General features: G+C 37.7%; 1 protein-coding gene across 1 annotated transcript; it reads left to right on the top strand.

Moving 5' to 3' along the window:
- Positions 1 to 691: 691 nt before the first annotated feature.
- On the top strand, positions 692 to 3,268 carry LOC134848460 (uncharacterized). The gene is made up of 2 exons (XM_063865926.1): positions 692 to 1,365; positions 2,811 to 3,268. Exons 1-2 carry the CDS (start codon positions 915 to 917, stop codon positions 3,044 to 3,046), a joined length of 687 nt encoding a protein of 228 aa, XP_063721996.1. The 5' UTR covers positions 692 to 914; the 3' UTR covers positions 3,047 to 3,268.
- The last annotated feature ends 9,237 nt before the right edge of the window (positions 3,269 to 12,505 follow it).

Here is a 12,505-nt window from a genome sequence, read left to right as displayed (position 1 = left end):
TGACCGATTAGATATTCAACAGATGAGTTTTCAATACTGAAAAACTCTTATGATTTTGAACTCAATAATCTTGATGATTATCTGAATAGTAATGCAATTTTAACCCGCTATTTGTAATATTTTCGATTTTTTTTCCACTGATTTAATACATTTTCTGTTAAAATTGACAGCGATTTTAAGAGAAAGGCATTTAGCCAATAGGAACGCTTAGCAATTTTGATTGGCTGAAATTTTTCAAGCATTCGGCTCTTCAAGCATGAGAACCCTCCCCTATTAAGGCAATCTCCGCAGGTGGGTATTCAGAAGTACAAAATGATAAATCAGTCCCATTTGTACCAAAATAAAAAATCAATCGCGTTTGTACCAAAAACATTCAATTTGCCTAAGACTATTAAGACGACTACTTTAAGCTCTTGGTTTAAGGTCGCCGGTGGGGGCGCTACGCGCGCGTCGCCGCTTCGCGGCAATAACCGGCTCTAATTTTTGTATAGAGTCCTGCCCTCTGTTGGCAAGCTCGCGACACGTAGGCGCGACTGCGGCGGTCACTATTCTGCTGTTTAGTTTTCTTCTGTTTGAACAGTAGACAATTAATGTAATAATTCGTTGGCCCACAATTCGAACAATCAGAAACCGAGTTTAATAATTTTGATACAAATGGGACCGATTTTTCATTTTGGTACAAATGAACGGTGGTACAAATGAGACTTCACCTCTCCGCAATTCTACGTTATAAGAAAACCATCTGCTTGAATTTTAGCTCGACTTTATTAGAACGCACGGCTTCGAAGTTACAATTGAGTGATTTATTTAAAAAGCTTACAACTGAATGAACAACGAAAAATGTTTGTGTAACAAAGTTCGAAAGTAAACTAGAACTCTAACTGAAAACTTTACCAATTTTTTTTGGTCAAAAAATGGATGAAAATCTTGGCGAATATGTCAATCCCGAAATTGTGAACGAAGAAATGAAAGAAAGGAAAACGAACGAGTTGATTCATTTAAATCAACCTGTTATGAAATCTACAAATGAGGCACCAATGTCTAAATATCACGAAAGCGGCGACAAACAAGGAAGCTATGGCGGTCCCGACTATGAGACTTATCCCATATTTGATGAGCCGAAGGAATTGTACGTCGATTATAGTCAATATGATTTGTACAGTAGAGCTGGCCCTGACTATGTCGAGACCGCTGACAGAATTGACGAAAGGAGTTCGAAAACCCAACAAAAGGGAAAGCTGTCATCACGTGACAAGGCAAAAAAGGCACCGAAAGAAAAAATGCCGGATTTGGAAAAAGAAGGAGAAGAAGATCTCCAGAAAAAAGACGATCAGTATCAACCAATCTCACCAGTAGTGTATTCAGGTAAAATAATTATAGATTAATAACATATGAAAGAACTTGTTAAGTGCAATTAGACTTATTAGCTGTTCGTTTTTAAGTTAGACTTATTTGATTTTCTGTGTTCCTAGTAGCAACAAAATGTCATCTTTTACAGGGGTTCTAAAATTTTTGTTTGCAGCCCAGTTTCTGAGAAAATCTGTCACAAGACATTTTCGGACACTTTTTTGAAAGTGTCACCAAAGCATCTCTGTAGCTCACATTCTTCACTGAAACTTTAAAATTAAATTTCCGCCAATAATCCTTTTTGAAAAAACTTAGGATCGATCAAAAATTAAAATTAACTTGAAGTTGTACAAAAACTCGATCGAGGACTATTTGGATATTAAGGGAGTCTACTGCTGAAAACGAAACTTCATCCCCCTCTCCCTCCCCTTTTAAGCCTGCCTAGATTCGCCATGAGTTACATGAGAAATTGCAGTATGAAACAAGGATAGCACGTTATTGTGCAAGTAGCACAGAATGTTCCGAAAATAGTCTTAAAAAATACAACAAAAAGGCTTTTTCAAAGGTTTTTTCAAACAAGTGGTCATTTTTTCGGCGTGGTGTAAAAAGAGGATCTGACAGAAAACTACAGCTTTCTTGAACAGTCATAGAAAAATAAGCAAATTGGAAAAAAAATTGTTGAAACTTGGTTAAAACAAACAAATTTCAAAAAACTATTTTCAATTGTTTTTGTAGTTTTTTTTTGAAATTTTGAAGTTTTTGACTCCAAAAATCCGCTGAAAATCTCGAAAAAACTAAGTTTATTTGAGTAAAATTTAGTTTATATGGCTTAAATTAAGCTATTTTAAGCTTCTAAGACATCAAAATAAGAAGCTATTGTAAGCCTGCTCGCTCGCTTTATTCGCTCAATTAAGATGAAAAACCAAAATATTCTTGCTTGAAATTTTTTATTTTCGTTGGAATCATGACTGAAAAGGCTTTAAATTGATATATCACCCAACTCTCTCCGATGATCATTTGTGGTAGCTGATGAAGCAAATCTCAGTAAAACAAAAAATTGATTTCCTTTCGGTTTTGGGGTAGATCGGTTTCGTGTAGCTTCGGTTTCATACGTAAATTAACCGTAACTATCGGAAACTGCAAGTCAACAAAGAATAATGAATTGCCATAATTTCCGGTATTTAAAAGCAGGATTCAATGTCATAAAATTCGCAAAATGAAAAAATTGATAAATCAATTTTAAAACAATGCCTGATAAACTTGTGAACTTTGTTTCGATTTTTCAGTTTTCGATTTTTCTCATGAGAAAAGTAGAAAACTGAAAGAACGCACTGCTCTTCGTTCACCATAAAATTCATTAGTTACGACCTTGGTTTTTCTCGCTAAGAACTCTAGCGAGAACACTATGATACTTATTAAACAGGGCTGAAAACGCACTTCATAATCAAATTCCTGTCTTTTAGATCCGTCAAACATCGACAGCACAACTCCACCTGTTTACGTGGAGGCGGGAGAAAAAATGGGAGAGAATGCCGAGCATTTGAAACCCAAGAGAGAGTCCCCAAAGAGAAAATGGGTTCTGCTATACAAGATATCAAAAAGAGCTTATTATACTTTGATGATATCGTTTGGTGCTTTCCTGTTGTTAGCAGTCGCGCTCTTGCTTTCCTTGTCAATTAATTTCATGACGGGTGACTAATTACAATTCGCGGAGTTCTATCTCTAAAAACTAAATCAAACAGTATGTATCCAATAACTAAATCATTAAGCATCCAACCCATGATTGACACTACAACCCACGATCTCTAAAAACTAAATCAAAAAGTATGTATCCAGAAACTAACTTGACAGACTGGAGTGAATAACTAATTTGTAAAAACAGAATTGCATAAAAATGCTGAATAAAAATGAAGTTTCAATATTTGTAGCAGCTAGTATTCTGAGGTCGGAAGTTGCTATTAGTGTTGGTCAGTTTGTTCCGATACGTTGAGTTCAATGATGAACTCAATTTATAGAAAAATGGCAAAATGAGCCCATTTTAACAAAACAGAAAAATAATGAGCCCAATTGATTCTAGCACCTTAGCTTTTGAGATTGTCTTCATATTCGACGTGGAAGTTCGATTCTTGAACATGCTGCAACTTATTTGGCGCCCTTATCTTTGATACAATGGAACAATCAGAAAAATAATCTAGGTGAATGGAAAAAAAGCAGGCAACACAGACGATTTAGGAACGCAGAGATAGGGTTCGATTCTCGCGCGGCGCCCATTATTTGTAATTGATATTCTGTGCTGTTCCAAATCACTGTAGAGATTTTTTTTGTCTCTGCTGCCGTAATTTTTTTTAATTTTGCTCAAAAATTGCTCTTCTTCGAAGGTCGTTTTCCCCTAGAGTTTAGTGGATATTGGCACACATAGAAAATTTTAGTCAACCAAAAATTGTAGTCAACCAAAAATGAATGTCGTAAAATAGTACCAAAGGGGGGGGGGGGCTTTTTGGAAACGTTTGGTAACCAGAATTGAGGACCACTCTACTCTTTGCCACGCTACTGGCTTTGAGTTGATCCCATTTATAATTTCCAAATTACCATTAAAAGACACAAACAAATCCACTTTTTTTCTAAAAACATAGGCTCAAATTGGGCTCCATTGGGGTAAGTTTTGATGGCATTCGAAATGAAGACTCGACCTATAAACTGGGCTCATTTCTAAGCTCAAGACTATCAGATAAAATCATAAACAATAAACACACCTTCTCAAAAATGTCAGATGAAATCTTTAAAATGAAACAAATAGCTTGGTGATCGAACTCAATTAATCGAGACGGTTCACAATATTTTCATTTTCAAAGATTTTTCAAAACTTCTAGGACGTCTCGTCAAGAGTGCCGCTTGTGACTCAAGCTTCGATTTCAAAATAGTTTTTAGGTACTATAAAAAGCTATTTTCGTCTAGTTTATTGCAACAGAGTGGGCACACAAAAAGGTAGCTGCGCAAAATTTTTTTTTTACTGTGCTTCCTCCGATAATAATAGTTCCGTGTTTTCTGAAGACTTATCACAACATGCGTGAGAAAAATGTGACAACTATAACATGGACAAAGACCCAAAAAATCGGTTCTCAAACTGGTGTTGCAGAAACCTCAGAAGCTTCAACATGTACGCGTTCACGCAAGGAAGTCATTCCAATGGACTCCTCACCCAGATAACTTGGTTTTGGAAGTTTTTATTAAGATCATTTATCCACGAGGGATAGGACCAACATACGAGCTGTACAGTTCATCACGGCAAACCGCTGTTGTGCCCCTGCTTAAGTGAAATACGAAATTTAAAAACAAAGAAGTCTTTGTCTTTGCCTCATTTATCGTTAGACACTAAACGAAATAATCTATACTATGATCTATATAATCTGTACTATACTGCACGGTTATATTATAGTTACAACAAACACTAATAGTTTCGACCTTTCAAGAAATTGATGGAATTTTTGTGCTCAGGGTTTTTTGGACAAAATTTGATTTTCAACTAGCCGTTTTTGACCGCCGTTTTTGACCACCGTTTTTATACCACTGTCTTGGGCTCAATTTCAAAAGAAATAAATTTCACTTGTGGTCATTTTTTCTAACAAGTTTGGGAATTTGGAAGATTTCCATTATGGCCAATTTGGGACAATTAACGCGGGATATATTTTGCGCTAAAAAAGCGATGATTTAATCCGTTTCAGTATTCGTTTCTTATTGGTTGAATCAGTTTTTTGTCATAATTGCTACGTTTGTACTAGCAAAGTCTTTCACTTTGTATTTTACAAAGTGCGAGAGGTAATTTTGAAAAAAAAATCTCACAAAATTTCCAAATTTTTTCAGTTTTTTTTTTTTAAATTTATTCATTTTTTAAACAATACCCGCTCTTTAGACCTCGAAAGCCAGTCAAAACATTCAGAGCTTTAACTTGATACGAACAGTAAGCAATGTCGTTCCCTTTTGCAAATGCTTACCCACTCCCAATTCAGTATGATTGTAAAGAAAAATTGGTGATGGTAGTTGCATTTGTAAAAGCAATATTAATATCAAGATAAGTTGGAATACTTTGTGAGCCGTATTACACTAGGTGTTGACAAAAATTGAGAATTTCGAACGGACTATTTCTTAAATTTTTATAATTTCACAAAAAATGTAACAGGTAAAATATCTCAAAATGCCTTGTTGAAAGTTCTCCGACTAAACAAAACAAAGATCACAAGATCACAACTACTCTGTCACTCTCAGAACATTTTTTGTATAGTTGAGAAGTTTTTTTCACCTTTTCCCGCTCATATCAGGATAGAGTTGACGCATAGAAAGTTTAGCTCGAAATCAATCGCACACTGAGCGGAAATTTTCCATTTTTCTTATTTCACAGTTATTTTGTTAGATTCTGTATTTTCACTGTTAGTTCTCAGACTTTTTTGTGCTTCTACTTTTTTATCGAGCAAATTCATTAATGTAGGACTTTCTGGCTAAAAATTTGAAGAAATCAATGACAAAAAATAGAAATCTATAACTTTTTGATGTGCCAAAGAAGCTCATAGAACTTTTTTTTAGTTTGCAATAGAGCTTCACTTGCTTAAGTTTTTATCGTTGACTTCAACTTGGTTATCTGACTAATTTAAGGTTCACACTCTCAAAATTTTGTGAATAGCTTTCATTAGTTTGTAACACAAAACGTAAGGCTGATCAACACGTTCCATGTTAACATGTCAAATAGAGAAATCCTATTTTATTCTTTTACTGGTAATAGAGAATAATGAAAACTCGAATAAACATAGATTCGACGCAAATTTTTGACAAAACACTTCTACTACAACAAAAGCCAGATGTAGCTAAAACGTACTAAATCTTTTTTGACATGTAATTGTGTTTACAAAGAAACGGAAAAAATGTACGTACGTTGAAAAAATCTAATTCAATTATTTTTGCCCTCAGGTCTCATTATTTTTTAAAATTGGTCTCGGAGATTTTGATAAAATTAGCACTCATTTTGATATAATCCCGTTGTCATGAGGCGACCTTCGGTACCTCATTCTATTCTATTTATTTATGTATGACTTATTTAACTATGTATTAATTATCTACTTATAAGGCAGTAAATTGATTCAAGGACAAATCTCACCAGCCAAATCGTTTGTCACTTGAGAACCTCAAGCGGTGACTTGCGAAAGCCTTATGTGTGAAATCTAGTCGATAAAAACATTCTTGTTATTCGAAACAATACCTTCAATCTGGAATCGTTATTCATATATACATTATTCTGTTCTATCTATTTATGTATCATATTTAATTCAATATTCAATTTTTACAATCCTGTTTTCCCTACTCCAACTGAGGGAAATCTCATGGCGCAGCCAGCAGTTCCTGTGAATGAAGACAGGACTGACCTACTCGGAATACCACCCTTTTGGGCGAAAATATCGGTTAACCCACCTTTCATTTGGGAGACTTGGGTGGGACAGTTTTTTTTGGCCGCTAGTCTCAAAGACAATATTCCACCGGGGGATGTACTAGTTGCCCCAGCAGAGTTGGTGGATAAACCTCACCCGAAGCCTGAAGCACCGGGGACTGATGAAAGTGCAGCAGATGTAACCAATAGGAACCTCCGAGTTCCAGCAGCTAATAGAAGAATCGATGAGTACAATCAAGAGAGGAGAAGGAAAGGAACTCGCATTGGACATAACTGGTGTTACCATGAGGCAGAGGCGCGTTTGAAATCGCGACTTTTCTTCGCACTGGGAAATGAGCGAAAAAAAACAATTTTTGGATTCTTACCTTCACCTGGACCTCAATAATAGCTCTTTCATTGATTTTCACAAGTGCTGCGAAGATCTTTTCAAGGCAGAGCGGGACTACAAGTCGAAAGGATTAAATTGTATAATACATTTTTTATGCAGGATAATGACTCATTCTCATCATTTTATGCCCGAATTAGCGCTCAAACTGCGCTGTGTAATTGGCCGATCGATCAGGAAAGAGAGACGTTGAAAGACTTGCTCATTGGCCGCATTCGCGATGTGGAGGTTCAGAGGCAATTAATCAGAGCAAAAGCTAATCTTGAAGATACTTTACAACTGGCATTGGAGAATGAGAAAAGGGCTAAAACATCAGAACAATTTCAAAAATTGCTCCCGCATAACAACGCTTCTTCCAATACTACCAGCTCTATTCGAGTCAAGCAGGAACCAACTTCGTCAGTACAACAATTCAAGAATCAAGGAAATAGAAGCCGGGGAGGAGGTGTAAACCGTCCTAACCAACGACAAAATCAAAATAAATCATGTTATTTTTGCGGTATCCCGTTTTCTCTTGAACATCGCCGGTCGTGCCCGGCCAGAGAAGCTACTTGCAATGCTTGCAAAACGAAGGGTCATTTTGCTAAGGTGTGTAACACTACAAAACGACGCGTTAACATGGTACAAAATGAAGAGATGTCTTCAGATCAAGAGTGCAATTTAATTGACGTAAATGGTGAGAGCGAGCCGGAAAATGCTCCGAAATTCTCGAAAATAGAGGCCATCAAATCCCTGTTGCCACCAAAAACCCTTAAGCAGTTAAAATCGTTTATGGGGACCCTCAATCACCTTCAACGTTTCATTCCGGATTTGCACAAATATACAGTTACATTCAAAGCTTCGTTAAAAGCGGAGAATAAGAAATCATTTTTGTGGGGTGAATAGCAAGACTTTGCGTTTCAGAAAATTTTAAACCTCATCGCAAACATTCCTAATTTGTTTCATGCTTCGAAAGCTTCGCGAGTTAAATGTGATGCAAGTCACAGCGGGCTGTGCGCTTGCTTGGAACAAGAAGGGGAACCAACTATTTGGGCACCGATTGCGTTTGCTTCTAGGTTTCTCAACTCCGCGGAAATCAAGTATAGTACCAATGAGTTAGAGCTTCTGGCCATTGTATTGGCGTGCGAACATTTCCGTACATACTTAATTAGTCAGCGCTTTGTTTTTCTAACCGATCATAAGGCCATTATTTCCGCCCTCAACGAAACTTATGGCAAGAAATCTTATCAGTCACGACTCTCTCGCTGAGCGGACCGTCTTATTCCGTTCGATTATCAAATCGAACATATACCCGGCTCCTCCCTAAGTATTGTAGACTACATGTCCAAATACCCGATTTTGAAGCACCTTTACCGTCATCGCATGATGAATTGTTTGTCATTAAATCTATTCAAGTTTTTCACGATGCTCTAAATTCGATTAGTCCGGTGGGGCAAATTTCATATTGTAACCAATTTCAACCAATCAGATCGTTTGGTAAAACTGGAGGCAATATTAGCTACCTCTTAACTAAAACGGCGGACCAATCAACAGTTGATTCATCTAGCCAATCGCATTTTGGCAAACAGTTTAGTTTGTCGTCTCTAGAGGGCGTCGCGAATAATAATCAACCTGTTAATCAATTCCAAAAAGATATGCTAATTTATCGTCATAATTCCTCGCCGATAGAGGGCGTTAATTCATACTCTCAGTCAACCAGCCAATCATATGCTAGTATGCAAAATCGTGAGTATATATCATTGTCGCGAGAGGTCGACTTTTCATGCTCTGGTAGTCTCGACCAATCACAGCTCAGTATGCAAATGAGATACGCTAAACCGAAAGTTTTTGATCAAACTCATTGTCTCCGACCTTACATCTCAGAATTCAGTCACGATATGGATACTTCAATTAATCTTGCTCAAAATACTACTCTCAACTCTACTCTAAACAACTCTAGTACTTCTACTATTACTATTGACTTCGCAAATAACACGATCGAACAAACAAATCTCCTCAATTTTGTTGAAAATTTTTCAACTAGTTCCCCTAGTTTTCGTACCTCAAGTCAACAAAGACCCGGACTCTCTACAGTTCGCCCTATGGATTGCCCGAGCCGTATTGATCAGATACGTACCCTAAACCTTGCCAGATTGAGACATTCACGAGAACGTTTTGTGGTTACTCGAGGACAGACTACATAAAAGGCCCTTACTCAGTTCCTCGACAAGTGCCGGAGGCAGAGGCAAACGAGAAGAGCTAGACAGGGGGAGATACTCAGAATGGGGGTTAATGCCATCAATAACCACAAACCGCTGGTCACTCCGGATTAAAAGAAAGTGGTTGGATTGCCAGGATTGTTCGATGTGGATCTGCCGGGAGAGCTGACAGGAGAAGACCCCTTCCTCGGACCGATGAGGACTGCGATCATTAATAAGGATGTGCAATCCTTCAACAAACAGGGGGCGTACATGGCCCAATTCTGGACAAAGGCTGCGGTGGTGAACAATTGTGTCCTGATAGATAACAAATTGGCCATACCCGAACAATTACGAAGTGCTATTTTGATTCGACTTCATCGCTCGCATCCAGGCCAGGCGGCCATGATGGACGCCTCGGATTATAATTGGTGGCCATTTCTCAATCGTCAGATCATTAACGTCTGCGAAAAATGCCCGGAGTGTACTCTATTTGGTAAGAACATCAAAACTTCAGCGACTTATAACTCAACTAAGCCGTTACCACCGTTGTCAGCTCCGAATCAAGCATTGCAACTTGATTTTGCGGGTCCGTTAACAGATGATAAGAAGCGGAAAATCTAGATTTTAGTCGCAATAGATCGTTTTTCTAAGTTCCCTTCGGTGATGTCAACCCTCCGGTGATGTCGAACTAAGACAACCAGTCCGAAAAAAATAGTCAAATTTTTACAATCGTATATTCGTAATCATGGTATACCGGAAAGCATTAGGACAGATCACGGATCTGGGTTCAACTCTGAGGTCGTTAAAGAATTTTGCAAAAGTAGAGGCATAAAACATATCCTCACAGCTGTAGGGGATCATCGGAGTTGTGGGCTGGTGGAGAGGTCGATCCAGACCATTAAATGGAAGTTAGGAACAGAAAAACTAGACCCATTGACGTTAGGAACAGAAAAACAAATCATTGACGATATTCGGAAAACTAAGCATTCTACGTTAGAATTTTCTCCTTTTGAGTTACATTTTGGGAGGAAGCCTAACACTGAGTTTTCGTCAGCGCGTGATAATGTTGTTCAATCTCCTACTTCCGCGCAAGGACTGGAGAGAAACCTCCCAACTCCGGAGCAGCAATCAAGCCAAGATTACAGCCGTGATAGGAACCTCTAACTAAAGTTGTACCCAGAGGAGCGTCACACAGTCCGGAAATCCCCTGTAAATTCAAGCCACTCTTTGGTGTGGGCGAGCGTATAGCGGATAGTCAACCTTACAATGCCTTGGAGAACCTTGCGAAGGCAGCTAACACCTGGAAGCAGTGGAATCGGAATGTGCCTCCACAACAAGGACAAGAACTTCTCCGCGAATTGGCGGCTCGTATTAGTGACCTCGCAAACTCGCTGAAATCGGGGATCACAAAGGGAACCCTACGTTTTTACGACAACGTTCGCGATACTTTAGTACCAGCACTCTCGCATTCCCAGCGAATGAATATGTCGTCCTCTTCAAGGCCCAAAAAACTCTCAAAAACACGTAAATTAGAAAAATAGTTTTACAAGACCCTCTAAGAGTCAAAATCTTTCGGAAAGTTCTTGATTGAAAATCGGGAAAGCCTCTGTTCAAACTAGAAAAAATCAAGATTACTCGTGTTACGGACCATACTTACATTACTGACAAAGGGAAAGTCTATCGGAAAAATCACTTAAGCCTAAGACATAATTTTAACCACCCTAAGTTTTCAGCTACGCCTGGCACAGTGGGAGAACGGTTACAGCGACGAATTGCTCCAGTTGTTAATCCTCTGACAAACCCCGCCTCGACATCTTCCACAGGGGCTCAAGCAACGCCTCAGGATCCGCCCATCAAACTTCAGCCACAGATTTCCGGCACCGTTCGTCAGGCTGCAGCTCAGGACCCGGCGGCTACTGGTCATACGGAGGTTGGCGATCCCACCTCCTCATCTACGAGCGATTCCAACAGATCTTCTATCGGTCTAAGAAACCGACGGGGTTTTATGGCGATCGCAAGTGCCTTTTCCCAGAACTAAAGAGCAAACTACTCCGTTTAAGAAAATCAGAATCGACGAGCATGATAAAACTTCTTAAACTTTAAAACTCACATAAACTCCGCTCTACTTGTCTCATGATTGGGTTATAGCTGACCTATTAACATGTGCTTAATGTCTTCCTCATTATTCTGCCTTATACATTCTGAAATTTATACTAAGATAAATTTTTCTAGAGGGGGAAGTGTCATGAGGCGACCTTCGGTAGCTCATTCTAATCTATTTACTCATGTATGTCTTATTAAACTATGTCTTAATTATCTACTTACAGTGCAGTAAATTGATTCAAGGACAAATCTCACCAGCCAAATCGTTTGTCACTTGAGAACCTGAAGCGGTCACTTGCGAAAGCCTTATGTGTGAAATCTAGTCGATAAAAACATTCTTGTTATTCAAAACAATACATTCAATCTGGAATCGTTATTCATATATACATCATTCTATTCTATCTATCTATATATATCATATTTAATTCAATTTTAAATTTTTATAATTCTGTTTTCCCTACTCCAACTGAAGGAAATCTCACCCATTACTAATTGAAAAAATGAGAAATTTTTTCAAAAAGTGAAAAAAAAACAGATTTGAGTTTTTATTTTTCATTCAGAAAGTGAGACCCAATACCGCAGCAATTTTTGCCATCAGTGTTTTTAAGTAATTAACTTTTTAATTATAATTGCTCTAATGGTCCCAGTTTAACGTGACTTTACATGAGTTTTTTGTATTTAGCTTTTAAAATATACAAGAAACGAATTAAAGGGCTCAAAAAGTTTTGATTAGCTCAATTTTTTTTGTTTGCTGAAGGCTAAACTTTGCTTAAGTTTAGCATCGGTGACTTTTTGTTCCGATTTTTGTAAAAAGAATTAAAATTTATTTCTCGGGGTAGGCTTCGTCTCGAAGACAGTTTTCTGTTTTTTGTATAGTCTGAATTGTTTTGATAACTTGATATCAAAATCAAAAACGTACTTTCTTCTGTAATATTTTTTTAAATTAAAATCATTACGGTTTAATATTACAAAATTGGCCAATTTGTGATGATATTAAGTAACTTTTTCCAGTTTTTTAGTAGCTGGTAAGTTAGTTTGACCCAAAAGTCGAATAAA

Source organism: Symsagittifera roscoffensis, chromosome 6 (assembly GCF_963678635.1).
Source record: "Symsagittifera roscoffensis chromosome 6, txSymRosc1.1, whole genome shotgun sequence".
NCBI lineage: Eukaryota > Metazoa > Xenacoelomorpha > Acoela > Convolutidae > Symsagittifera > Symsagittifera roscoffensis.
This window is presented reverse-complemented; position numbering and strand designations above follow the sequence as displayed.